The 13374-nt window shown below is 48.6% G+C and overlaps 5 protein-coding genes across 5 annotated transcripts; 2 read left to right on the forward strand and 3 right to left on the reverse strand.

The window, feature by feature from the left end:
• Nucleotides 1–1843: 1843 nt before the first annotated feature.
• TRUGW13939_01983 (uncharacterized protein) lies at nucleotides 1844–4158 on the reverse strand (the record flags this gene model as incomplete). Its single annotated transcript, XM_035485179.1, has 7 exons — nucleotides 1844–2243; nucleotides 2311–2624; nucleotides 2676–2843; nucleotides 2896–3549; nucleotides 3603–3721; nucleotides 3786–3864; nucleotides 3928–4158. 7 exons carry the CDS (start codon nucleotides 4156–4158, stop codon nucleotides 1844–1846), a joined length of 1965 nt encoding a protein of 654 aa, XP_035341072.1.
• A 276-nt stretch (nucleotides 4159–4434) lies between these two features.
• On the forward strand, nucleotides 4435–8838 carry TRUGW13939_01984 (uncharacterized protein; the record flags this gene model as incomplete). The annotated part of the gene is made up of 4 exons (XM_035485180.1): nucleotides 4435–4658; nucleotides 4733–4833; nucleotides 4889–8356; nucleotides 8414–8838. The coding sequence occupies 4 exons, from the start codon at nucleotides 4435–4437 to the stop codon at nucleotides 8836–8838; spliced, it is 4218 nt and encodes a 1405-aa protein (XP_035341073.1).
• A 268-nt stretch (nucleotides 8839–9106) lies between these two features.
• On the reverse strand, nucleotides 9107–10144 carry TRUGW13939_01985 (uncharacterized protein; the record flags this gene model as incomplete). The annotated part of the gene is made up of 10 exons (XM_035485181.1): nucleotides 9107–9179; nucleotides 9253–9331; nucleotides 9379–9397; nucleotides 9467–9513; nucleotides 9581–9652; nucleotides 9711–9753; nucleotides 9826–9891; nucleotides 9948–9960; nucleotides 10024–10064; nucleotides 10118–10144. The coding sequence occupies 10 exons, from the start codon at nucleotides 10142–10144 to the stop codon at nucleotides 9107–9109; spliced, it is 480 nt and encodes a 159-aa protein (XP_035341074.1).
• A 320-nt stretch (nucleotides 10145–10464) lies between these two features.
• TRUGW13939_01986 (uncharacterized protein) lies at nucleotides 10465–12035 on the forward strand (the record flags this gene model as incomplete). The annotated part of the gene is made up of 3 exons (XM_035485182.1): nucleotides 10465–10588; nucleotides 10656–10743; nucleotides 10802–12035. The coding sequence occupies 3 exons, from the start codon at nucleotides 10465–10467 to the stop codon at nucleotides 12033–12035; spliced, it is 1446 nt and encodes a 481-aa protein (XP_035341075.1).
• Nucleotides 12036–12205: 170 nt separating this feature from the next.
• Nucleotides 12206–13195, reverse strand: TRUGW13939_01987 (uncharacterized protein; the record flags this gene model as incomplete). The annotated part of the gene is made up of 1 exon (XM_035485183.1): nucleotides 12206–13195. The coding sequence occupies one exon, from the start codon at nucleotides 13193–13195 to the stop codon at nucleotides 12206–12208; it is 990 nt and encodes a 329-aa protein (XP_035341076.1).
• Nucleotides 13196–13374: the final 179 nt, after the last annotated feature.

Raw genomic sequence — 13374 nt, forward strand, 5'->3', positions numbered from 1 at the left:
TTCGTTGCTTACGAAGAGGGAGGGTGATAATAATAATAATACTATTACTATCGTTGTTCTCTCCCGGTGTGAGGGTGGGTTCGCACCAGCACGTAGCCGCCAGAGAAGTGTCTCGGTGTCCACACCCTGACCATGCACGCAGTCGGTAGTAGTCCCACTGCTAAGCTTCGGAGCCACATCTGCAGCACGGGCTCGAAAATCTAGACAGTGTCCACTGTCCACCAGGGACGGACTACCCAGCGGTTTGTTGGGCCGGCCGCCAGAGTCCACAAGATCAAAGCCCGTATAACGCCGTTTCACATTTGGTTGGTTTCCAGGGGTATGCGGGTTGATCCATCGACCACTGTCAGATGTGTACGGAGTAGCAACTACTACTCCTATGCGAGATGTGCTTGCATCCAGATGCAGGGATCGGTCCTACTCCCACGCCAGTCAAACCGAGGCGCGTCGCGCAGGCGGTACCTGGCACAGCCTGTTCAAGAGCATTTGATGCATGTCTGGAACTGCGGCCTAGTCCAATGGCAGCTTAGGGACTGCTACTGCGGGGAATGTCGGACGCAGCCAAGAGACGCCCTCTTGTTTTAGCTTTTGCGATTCTTTTTCTTGGTTTCTACGTACGTAGTACGTACAATGCAGAGGCGGGTGCTGTTGGGACTAAGGTGGACGGCCCAGCAGCGATCTGCAAGTCTCTTCTTTTTGACTCTGCCATTCCGGTGGGGACGGAGCCTGAGGCATCACAAGATTACCACGTCGTAGAAAAGGAAAAAAGACATGGAGCAGAACCCGAAAAGCCACAGCGAGCGATGATCGCAGCGCCCCGTGCCCCTTCAATTTCAGCGCCGGCCCGTGATTCGTGGATGTTTGTTGGGTTAGCGCTGCACGCTGGACGGCTTCCCATTGGTCCGTATTCTTCCGTGGCTCCACACTGGGCGGGGGGTTCCGCTCCAAAACCGGCCTAGTCTACATTCGGCCAAAACTACGTTAGTATACATCTTGCGAGCGTCCAACTGGAACTCCCGGATGATTTTGCTAGCAATCTGTTTTGCCGAGTACGTACGCATTTACTCCCGACACGACGGAGTAATAATACCCTGTATTAGTGAGTGTGTCAAGTGGAAAAAAAAAAAAAAGGGGGCGAGGATTTCGACCCTAGCTCCCGGAATCGCCGTCGAACATTCTATTCTATACACCGTCGAACGCCAGCGCTGACAGGCTTACCAAGTGACACTGGCTGGCTGTTCCAATTTTACGGTAAATCGGGGAAAAGGCGGACTTTTTTTAGTATGGTCGTATTACTTTTTTAACGACAGGGCCCTTTGTACTAGTCTGAGAGAAAGGATTCCCGGAGCCAGCACGTTCATCCCCGCGATCCGTTGAATAAATGAACTTGTTCGCTGGGCTTCTAGAATGATGTCGACTCTAACGATTCTAGCACGACTAGTCCATGCGTTTGACAAATTGGCATGGACTTTACTCCTTACTTCTAGGCTCTGTGACGAATATTATTTCATCTGTATTATTAGGGCTACAGAATACGACCAGCTTATTTATTATTATGTACAGAAAAAAGAAAGAAAAGATAAAAAATTAAACACCCTCGTATCCTTCTCTAGCTTAGCATCATAAATCAAGTGGGACCTATCATTGCATCTCCAATAATAATACTCGGTGGGTTTTCGAGTTGTTCGGGTCTCCTAGAAAGAACTGTCCGGATTTTCCGAATACTGCAATCCGAATTCCCAATAGTAAAAGATGACAAGCCCCGCGACTGCTGCTGGGTTTACGCCTGTCTGATTTCGGTTGTTCATGTCATTTAAATCCTCATTGTCGGCGAATACCATTATTATGTAGCTACAGCAGTCGTCTCCTCAGATTGCGTCTCCGGTATAGTCGACGACGACGGGTTCTCCTGTGAGGGCTCCTGTGAAGTTTCGTCTTTTGACTCCTCCTTCGCGCTGTCATCCTGCTGATCTGTTGTTTTCTTGGACGTATCCTCCACAGACCCGCCGCCGTCCTTGCTCTCCTCTGCCGGGCTCGCAAACAGCAGATTGATCTTCTTGCCGTCTTCGATTTTCTCGAATTCGAAAAGCTTGCTTCTGGCAGATAACCGCAAGGTGCGCCACACCTTGTTCGCCTTGGCCCGTTCCGCGGCCTCCTTTTCGTCGGGTTCTTTGGCCATGTCGATATCGAATTCGTCGTCTACAATCCCCATCATAAACGAGTCTGCAGCAGGAGTGCCGTATCTGTCAAGAAGAAAGAAAGTTAGCTTTTTTTTATTAAAAGAAAACAATATGGAAAGTAGAGTCTAACCGATCAGCCTGCTTTAATTGCTCCAGGCTAGAAGTCGCATCGCCCTCTGATAGAAATTTGAGATCAAGCGAGCCCATTGGTGCAGGCCGCAGCCGTTTGCTGGCGTACACTTTGACCGCATTCTCTCGAGCTTGGAGATAGTCCTCCTCTTTGATCGCTGGCTTTTCAATAGGCGGGCAATTTTCAACCTTCCAGCGAACCCAATTTTTGTCTCGCGAAAGGACTGTATCGACCATTCGATAGTAAAATTTCCCATCAGCTCCCTGCTGTAAATAGTCTGCGACTGTGTCCCTCGTCTGTGATGCCCATTTGGCCTATATACAGTGTCAGCGGAAATCACATCGAGACAATCCAAAAAGACATACATCATCATCACTAATGGTGTATTGATATAGCACGGTCTTATTGACTGCCTTGCCCGGCTGGACTAGCTTCAACAGTCTCTGGCGCGCTTGTGTGGTCAACGAGAGGATAAAGTCTAGTAGAATCAAGGCCTGCACAAGGACATGTCGTCGGAATGCAATATCGTTCACCTGAAATCAGAGTTAGCAAATGCCGTGCGTGTCAATTATCCAGTAAAATTACCTCTAGGCCGAACAATTCACGACTAGTCAGATACTTGGGGTTGAAGCTATTTGATATTTCCACCCCTTCTCCGTTGCGCTTGCGCTTCAAACCTCGCCGTAGTTCCTCGGGTGCTTTTGTAGAACCTCGAGTATTGATATCGGCGTTGAGTAGTTTGAACGTCTTTAATGTGGTTTTAAGACCAGAACGGAAAGTCGAAAAATTCTGAGAGTCAAATAGTCTCGTCGGCGACGAGAAAAACCCTTGCAGACTCCAAAAGATAGGGTAGAGTGCATCCAAATCAATCTTTTTATCTTCCTTCGCATCTGGTGCAGGTGTTGAATCGGCCTTCTTTTCTTTGCTAGCTTCGCCTCCCTCGTTTTCAGGAGCTTGCGTCGTCTGTGACTCGGTTTCTGCTGTTTGTGTTCCCGGCTCGGCAGGCTCAACCTCCATGGCATCCCCGTCTGGTTTCTTGGCTACTTCATCAAAGGTGGTGACGTTTTCCGTGTGAAACTCTCCCCGAAGGTTGACCGAACTCTTATCGCCTAGGGGGAAACTCTGGAACATGTAGATGAACACTCGGCCGCAGAAAACGGTATCTTCCGCCCTCGAAAGTCGACGGAGTAGCTCGTTGCATGAGCGTAGGATAATCAGTTTCTTTGATTCAAAGTGTTTCTGTAAATATATCAGACGAGCCGTTCCAAACAACGAGGGTAAACAGTTCATACCGCTGTATTGATTTCTCTTCGCGACTCCAGATAGTCAAACACCTTCCGGCATCCCTCCACTGTCTGGCTGTCGAGGAGCTCTTCGATTAGCCAAAAAATAAGGCCAGCTTCGCATTGTTCTATACACCGGGTATCGAAAATTAGACAGCGGCCGACCCAGAGATAAACGAATGACCAACGAACCATTATCGGAAAAGATCGAAACAAGGTCTAATAGATTCCACATATTCACGAAGGCGGGATCGTCTATCGAAGTTGAAGCCTGTTTAGAACCACGCATTAGCCCAGAGCACAAAGCGCAACAGAAGGATGCTTGCTAAGTTACCAGCAACTCGTAGAATTTCTCCCGAAACGCCGTCTCCACGGCCGCATATTTATGGGGTTTGTTCGTTTCGTTATCGGATTTCGGGCGTATGCGCGATACATAATCACCAAGATCTGCTTCCATCAACGGTGGCTCGACATTGTCGCTCTGTTTGATCTCTGCTGCTTTTGCCAGCAAGTCGCGGACCAGATCGCGGTACGCGATGACCGACTCAATAGTATCGTTCGACATTTCTTCTCTCTCAGGACGTCGTCGTTTCCCAGTGCGCTCTCTCAATCGATCATATCCTGGACACCAGAGAGAAGGGAGAAGCTGTCAATGAATCAATGAACTGGAATAATGAAGGGACGCTGAAAGAACTCCACCAATCGGCCCGGCTGGCGGCTCTGCGGGACCTGGGCAAGGAAGGCGCTAACTCAGAGAGCACCGCGCCAGCTGCTCGCGCCAACCGCCCGCTTGCATCTGCCAATTTCTAAAATTCAACACCCTCGAGGAATGGGATTAGAGATGCCTCGTGCTATGGCGCAGAGTCTCGAAACCAGACCGTCTGTCTCGGACCTGCAGGGCGACAGTCCATGGGTAGCCCTCGCCAAAACCCATTGGCTCAAGCAGAAAAAAGTGCGCAAAGCCAAGCAGGATGTCCTCACCAACGACATCTGGAATCCGCTTGAAGCTGAAGGCTTTCCAACGCGATCGCTACTGACATTGGAGAACTTGAATATCTTGGAAAAGTGAGTTTTCTTTCTTTTTGTCTTTCTTGTGACCCGCGCCGTGCCCGGTGCGAAAACTAACATGTCTGTCCCAGGTTTCTCTGGCCTACCTATACCGAAGATGCATCAAACCACCATGTTCTGTTGATCGCTGTCATTGTAGGCATCAAGCATGGGGAGCATTTGCCAATTTGGGGTAAGTGCTGGATCTTGATTATTTGCTCAGAACGTCACTAACAGGACCACTGCAGAGCATTTTCTCGACCGTCCCGACGATTTCTCCAATTTGTTCCACCGCATTCTGTCAATGAGCTTGGATTCGTCACTTTCCAGTTTTTCAAGGCTGTCTATCCTGTCATTTATCATCAGCTGCTTCCAGTCCCTTGAGAATAACATGATTCGGAAAGAATGCGCGCCCCTGGTATCGATATCAATCTGGCACAATCTGTCTAGCGAGGCAAAAAGGGACCAAATCCTGGAAAAGGCGCCAATACTGAAGAAGGCATGGAGAGCTTCAGGGAAACGTTTCGAGGCTGGCGATGAACCAGCCAAAGCGAAAATTCGATTTGAAAGATCCTGGCTCTTCACATTGCTTTTGGATTTGCTCCAAAGGCTCAATGCGACCGGCCAGCCCCAAGTCGACGACTTGCGATACTGCGAACGATTCTTTGAGCTACTCGTTGATCTCGAGAGTCAGCTGCCGACAAGGAGATATGTCAATACCCTCCTGAAAGACCTGAACCTCCTTCCTCTGATCCGACTTTCTCCCTTGTATAACTCAGCCGACCAGACCCTGATTCGCGACTTCTACTCACTGCTACAACATTTTGTGGAGTTTGCCATTGATGACTACACAGGAGAGTCACTGTCCACGCAGGATGTGTATGACATTCATTGTCAGCAACTGGCCCGGCTCCAAAGAACAGCCATCAAACATTTCAAGGAAAAGTTGACCATTCTTGCTCTCTCCAATTATGGTTCCATTGAGCAGCGATCAGAGCTTGAGGGAAGTCTATCCGATTTGACCGATGACGAACTTCAAGACCTCTGTGCACGTCTTGGCTTTAGGACTACATATCCAAAGCAATCCCAGGTTGTGCCTCGTCGGCAACTGTATCTAGAGGTTTTGGTATCTCATTTCGAACGAAAACTCTCTTTTCAAGAATCGGCGGCCAAGCTGAGTGTTTTGCCTACCGAAGAGACCCTCTATGACCCTGCGTTGTTGCGAAATGAGACCTATGACGGGTCGCGTCCTCTTGCCATTCCAAAATTGAATCTACAGTACTTGAGTCTTGGTGACTTTATGTGGCGTTCATTTTTGCTTTACCGTTCAGAAGCATTCTTCGGGATCAGAAAGGACCTAGAGGGAATTTTGAAGCGACTGCAGCCACGGCTAAACCAATCAACTCAAGCAGTCGTGTTCGAAGGTTTCTCAAAGATGGCAATCCCTATAGCCAAGCCGGCAATCATCGAAGTTGCTCCTCCCAAGGTTGGATCAGCGAAACCAGCCTTTGTCCGAGCCGAGCTTACTCTTGAGGTTGGCCGCCTCAATGACAGCATACGAAAAGAATGGGAGTCTCTTCGCCCAGATGATGCCGTTTTCCTCCTTGCGGTCACGTCGCCAACTTCTCCAAAGTCTCTCGGTGTGTCAGAAGCTCCTTCTTTAACCTATGTTCGTACAGCAGAGGTTGTGCAAGTCTTAGACGAAAACGGGCGTGTATTGCGTGAGCCTAAATCAAACCAAGAAAATGGCTTTACGCGGAGACCACAACTTAGAAGACTGCTGTTGAACCTGGACGCCGATGCTTTCCAAGCAGACAGCGATCGGAAATCTCAAGGAAAGCCTGATGTCTACCCGTTGATCAACGTTGTCGTGAGGAGAAGAGGAAGAGAGAATAACTTCAAGCCGGTACTTCAAACGATGCAACAGCTTATCACGTCGAATATCGCGCTACCCTCTTGGCTCCAAGAAATTTTCCTCGGGTATGGAGATCCGGCCAGTGCTCGCTACACTGAACTCCCCAATAGGGTCAAGTCTCTGGATTATCGCGATACATTTTTGGATTGGCAACACCTGGTAGAAACCTATCCCGGCAAGACCATCGAACCGTCCGCAAATGAGACCTCAAGCTTTGGACCCCCGTATGTTCTTCACCATGAAGACGAGGCCCTTCCTACGAGTACGTCAAATGCGTCGAAGAAGCGTCGACGTGGTCAGGTCGAAACACCAGCAGAAGCTGGTGTCATCCATGTATCCACCTACAAACCTCCAAACCGGGGGCCTTATCCCGTGGATGCCCCTAGGCTCAATACTATCCGTTTTACCCCAGCACAAGTTGAGGCAATCACTTCAGGCAGTCAGCCTGGTTTGACGGTAATTGTTGGTCCTCCTGGCACGGGCAAAACCGATGTGGCAACACAGATTATAAACAACATCTATCATAATTTCCCCAACGAGCGAACACTTCTTGTTGCACACAGCAATCAAGCTCTGAACCAGCTCTTTCAAAAGATCGTCGCACTAGACATAGATGAACGCCATCTTCTTCGACTGGGTCACGGTGAAGAGGAGTTAGAAACGGAGACAAGTTATAGCAAATACGGGCGAGTGGAATCATTCCTTGAAAACCGCACCCACTTGTTGGCCGAGGTTAACCGCTTGGCTGCTTCGATTGGAGCTACGGGTGCACATGGCAACTCTTGTGAGACGGCTGGCTATTTCAACACGGTTTATATTCAGCCATCTTGGGCCAAATTCTGGGAAATGGCACACTCTGAGCAGACTTCTGTGGAGGATGTGGTGATGTCTTTCCCATTTCACTCGTACTTTTCGAATGCGCCAAAGCCTATCTTTGAGCCTGGAAGTTCCAAGGATGATGTTTTGGACGCTGCCGCGGGTGGACAACGGCACATAGAGAAGATTTTCTCCGAGTTGGAGGATATCCGACCATTCGAGATTCTACGACAACCTCGCGATCGTGCGAATTATCTTTTGATCAAAGAAGCTAGAATCATTGCGATGACCTCTACACATGCTGCAATGCGTCGACAGGAAATTGCCGAACTAGGTTTCCGCTATGACAATGTTGTTATGGAAGAAGCAGCGCAAATAACCGAAATTGAAACGTTTATTCCCTGTGCCTTGCAAGATATTTCAGATGGACAATTACCGCTGAAACGTGTTGTTATGTGCGGTGATCATCTGCAAAATTCTCCCATTGTGCAGAATCTCGCGTTCAGACAATATGCCAATTTCGAACAAAGTCTCTTTCTGAGGTTAGTTAGGTTGGGTGTACCTACTATCACACTCGACCAGCAAGGCCGAGCGCGGCCAACCATAGCGGACCTCTTCAAGTGGCGTTATCAAAACCTGTCTAATCTTCCTGCTGTTGAGGAGAAGCCAGAATACAAGGTCGCCAATCCGGGTTTCCGTTTTGATTACCAATTTATCAACGTCCCAGACTACCAAGGCACTGGAGAAAGAGAACCAAGTCCACACTTCATCCAGAATCTCGGTGAAGCCGAATACGCTGTGGCTATCTACCAATACATGCGACTTCTGGGATACCCTGCGTCCAAGATTTCAATTCTCACAGCATATGCTGGGCAAAGGGCTTTGATCAGGGACGTCCTGAACCATCGCTGTGTCAAGCACCCCTTCTTTGGACTTCCCAAGATAGTCACGACAGTTGACAAATATCAAGGCGAGCAGAACGACTGTAGATTTTCACCTCTAATATTAAGTACTTCGAACTTCGATGCTAACCTTATTATAGATGTTATTCTTTCACTTGTTCGCACACGGACAGTAGGCTATCTTCGCGATGTGCGCCGCCTCACGGTCGCGTTGTCACGGGCTAGGCTTGGTCTATACGTTCTCGGCCGACTGGACGTCTTTGCCTCGTGCTATGAATTGAAACCAGCATTTGACCTACTCACCCAGCGACCTGACAAGCTTATGCTGGTTCCCGGCGAAATGTTCCCTACTACTCGATTACAAGAAGACGAGGTCGAGGGGACAGCAATGGAAGGTCTCGAGCACCTAGGACAGTACGTCTTTGAAATGACCGAGGCCAAGATGAAGGCAGTGGGAGCTAATGCTCTCATTGCCGACAACATTCCCAACGAAGACGACGAGGACGAGGCAATGCTAGGCCCTGGTGACGACGAAGAAGACCTCACTATTCAACAAGGCCTATGAATATAGGTAGTTGGATATGGAGACATCTGGGTCTGATCGACGTATGAAAAAAATTTTCTTCTTTGCAATGTTGGCGTAATTTTAGTGATATGTGAAAGAGGGTTTAAGAACAATGATTATCCATCTATGTATTTATCTGCCTGCAAAAAAAAAAAAGAAACAGCAGACGGTACTCGGTTCTGCTATCAGATAAGGCGGTCCCAAGTTGTATTGATAGAAACAAAAAAGGCTAGCATATAATCAATCGTGTGTAAGTTGCTTAACTTGGCTATGAAGACTCATTTGATGATTTCAGTTGCTCGACAATGTTTTGAGGGTCTTTGAACGCAAGCGCAACGTATCTAAGTTGACATGTTAGTAGGGATTATCAGGCGAAGAAGAGTTATTTATTTCCAAAGGACTGGGTTAACTCACTTTGTATGACTGCCACGGGCGAAGACCTGGTCTTTGTCGTTCAAAAATTTAATAGAAGTATATGCCAGGGTTTTCCCGACTATGTCATGTCAGTTAGTCCAAAGTAACGTGTTTCTTCCCACTTACATTTATCGCACGAGACCTCCTAAAAAATAAAGTCAGTCAGTCAGTCACTTTTTGAGAAACTGGTAGAAAAGAAAAGAGGCATACGCACAGCTCGGATTGTGTCTCCCACTTTCCCACCTGAACTCAAATAGGTGACTGGGCGTGGTGTGTCAGTCGGAAAGGTGAATGTTATGTTTCGAAAATGGGTTTTGCGATTTCCTACCGTTCAAGTCTGTTGAAACACCAGTGGAATATAGTCCTCTGGAAGCAACTGCAAGTGAGCCACCGAGATCAACTGTCATTTTTTATCATCAGTCTTTTCCGTAGACTATAAGAGCGTCTGAAAAGCATACCCATGCTGGCAATGGTACCGCCATGGAGGATATTCAAACGGTTCTATCACATGTCAGAAAAACCATGATCACAAAATGAGCCTACAAGAAGGGTAGTTTTATGGCTGAAACATACTGTGTGATCCTTCTCAATGTTGAGCTCAAAGTTGACCGTCCCAGGCCGAGCGGCGGTCACTCGCAGCTAGAGTCCGATCAGAACGCATAACTCTCATTGGAAGTACGGACTGAAGAGCTTACATTGTTGAGGAGCCTAGCGATATCAATTGATTCAGTCGCAATATGGCTGAGGGTTGAGGGATCACTGAAAGCTCACCTCGGCTCTAATCCCGATGTAGCCCTGAACGACTGCCATACCTGGAAATAAGGGTTAATACATAGACCACATCGTGCTGGAAAGAGAAACTTACAGAATTAACAAACTTCAGAGTGGCCATTTTTTCAGAGTCTGCTTGTATTTAAGATTAATGACTGTAGTTATTGCGAGAACAACCATATAGTTACTCCTCTCTTCGGCAAAGGGCAACGACCGATTCGGATAACGTAACTGCGCAACTGGCCGCTGCGCCTGCCGTACCGAATATCATGCTGAGGCTCCGTAAATCGCCTCTTTTTTTCCCTTGTCTGCCTTGAACTGCAAAGTGAGAGTGAATAAATCCCCGTTGTCAGCTCTGGGATTTTCCTCAGATCGGCGACACGATATGAAAGCGTCCTAATCGGTCTTACACGGCGGACAGCCTAGAGTCAACAGGCAAAAATGGCCGCCTCAACAAATCGTTCATTCGAATACCTGGAGCAACTGCCTGAGTTGACTTTCAACAAACTGTACCAGCAACCCTCTACAGCGCTCGCCATCTTTCGGCGGATGCTACCCGACCTTGGTTTGTAGCACTGCGTCTCTTTCTCTTAGGAGTTGCGAGCCTCGCCTTTGACTAATATCTTCCATAGCAAAATGTCTCGTCATGGCTTTGCTTTATATGCGGGACCCTCTTCCGACAACAGATTTAGAGTTGTGGATCAAGGCCGATAGCATGAAGTGAGCAAAGGAAAAAAACCTTTCAGAGAATCTGATGACAGTGACTAACATCCGGAAGAGAGAGGGACCAGGCCATTTCCATCCTTGGGAGGTTGCACATCATGAAGATCACCGCGACATCGAATCAGGTCAGAGCCTATATGGTGACAAACCCATTCGCTTCATCTTTACGACAAGCCCTCACCGGAGCAGAAAACTCGCAGTCCTTCGGCATGCCCTGCTCTACAGCTGACCCGACTCCGGCATCTATCTCCGACCTCGACGAATATGCGAGAAGACAATGGGAAGGCGTTCTCGGGTATATGGTTGGGACAAGTGGATTTGGTGGGCGTGACACTGTCAACCTCAGTCGTGGTGTCAAACAGCTCCTACAGGTTGGCCATCTAGTTGAGATACACCATGGCAGGGCGGATATTACCCAGGATGGCTTCGCCTTTGTGCTGCAAGATATCAACACTCAAGTCTGGCAAATCCTTATCCTCTATGTTGAGAGTGCAGAGGCTTTACAGGTGAATGCGGTAGAAGTTCTATCCTTCATCTTCCTCTTAAGCAGTCTCGAACTCGGCCAATCGTACGAAAAGAAAAACCTTACAAGCAGCCAGCTACGCACTTTGACTGACCTAACGGACTTTGGGATCGTTTATCAGCACTCGCCATCAACCGAGGCTGATCGCTTTTACCCGACTCGTCTCGCCACCACCCTTACCTCGGACTCCAGTGCTCTCAGCAATACAATGTCCAGCGCCCTATCTGCCCAATCAGTCAAAACGGCAGGGGAGTCTGGAACAGGGTTTATTATCATTGAGACGAATTATCGTCTGTATGCATACACGTCGTCACCTCTACAAATCTCCCTCATCGCACTATTCACCACCCTCAAATACCGCTTCCCAAACTTGGTCACTGGTAAAATTACGAGGCAGTCCATCCGCCGTGCTGTTGAAATGGGTATCACAGCAGACCAGATCATTTCCTACCTCTCAAACCATGCTCACCCTCAAATGCGCAAGGAAAGCGCTAGCAAGTCAACTTCCAACACCTCTGGAATAGCGCGATCTGTTCTGCCGCCCACCGTGGTGGATCAAATCCGACTATGGCAGCTTGAAAGGGACCGTCTTAAAGCCACGGCGGGATTTCTCTTCAAAGATTTTACATCCCTTTCTGAATATGAAAGTACTTGCAAATACGCAGAGGAGATTGGCGTGTTAGTATGGAAGTCGGACCGAAAACGGATGTTCTTCGTGACTCGCCACCAGCAGATTGCTTCATTTTTAAAGAACAAGAAGCCATGATTTTACAAACTTGCGTGCATAGCCTTGTGTTACGGCTATATGGGACGGCTTTGGCAATAAGCAGACGGATATACCCCTACTTTTATATTCAAAATTAGTAATAGATGGAACATTAAACATTGAACCTTAAACAATTGGACGGCCATGACTACCACTTTTTCCCTTCTTGATCAATTATATCTCAGCTGTCCCTCGGCTACTTTGACGGCGCTTCCAGTCAGCTCGAGGTATTCAATGCGCGGTGCTCCATCAAGCTTTGAGGCGATACGGATGCCAATGTCACTCCTTCGTCCCATCTCGACTCCCTGCACAATGTCGTATCTGCGCTCTGTTTGAACACCTTTCGAGGCTTCTTCCAATGCTAGATACGCAGCCAATCCGCTCGCCGCGCTCCCTGTAGCAGGGTCCTCTTCGGAACCCAGCCACATCCTCGTCCGGATGACTGTCTTGCCAGTACTTTCGTCTGCAACATCTCGAACATAAAAGTAGAGCATAACAAGCCCTATACCCCCCCACCCTTCATCTAGATACCCACCCTGGCTAGCATCAACCCCAGAAACCGCCTCCCCCTCTGTCGCTGGCCCAACAGCAGCAAGTGCCTCGAGACTCGGCAGCTGAACATGAACCTGCGTCATCCCCTTGACGATGGACACCACGGGGAAGCTTTCCGTTACCTGCTGCGCAGAAACATGCGGCTTGAGCGAGGGATGCAGACGCAGCAGTTCTTGCAGCGAAAACCTCCTTTGGTGAATGCGCACATTATGCGGAATCAGCGCGCCCACTTCATCGCCGCTGGGTTTCAGGGAGATTGGAATCGGTCCAGCACGGGTCACGAGCGTATCTACCTTGTTGCCTGTAGAAGCAGCACTGGCTGCTGCTCCGCGCGAGAGATACAAAGCCAATGAGGCCGCGCCGATGGTCGGATGTCCCGCAAACGGCAGCTCCTTGTCCGTAGTGAAAATATCGATTCTTTGCTGGTTCGGCGACTGCGGGTCAATCGGGTGCACGAAGATGGTTTCGGAGTAGTTGAATTCTTTGGCAATGATCTGTTTCTGTGTCTGGCTCAGGGTTGATGAGGCTGGCAGGAAGACCACGCCGAGAGGGTTGCCAGCGAAGAGTGTCTTGGTGAAGACGTCTAGGGTGGTGTATTGGAGGGACATTTCGGATGGGATTTTTCTTTTGTTTTTTTATGGTTTGAGAGCACAGAGAAGATCAATTGATGACGTTGTTTATACCTGTACCATTGTGGGGTATATAGATGAATCATTGTCGAGAGCGCTAGCATAGGGCGCAAATAAATGAGTCAGAGAAGACGACTCCACATGCGGTCTATACCATA

Source organism: Talaromyces rugulosus, chromosome I, assembly GCF_013368755.1.
Source record: "Talaromyces rugulosus chromosome I, complete sequence".
Classification (NCBI taxonomy): Eukaryota; Fungi; Ascomycota; class Eurotiomycetes; order Eurotiales; family Trichocomaceae; genus Talaromyces; species Talaromyces rugulosus.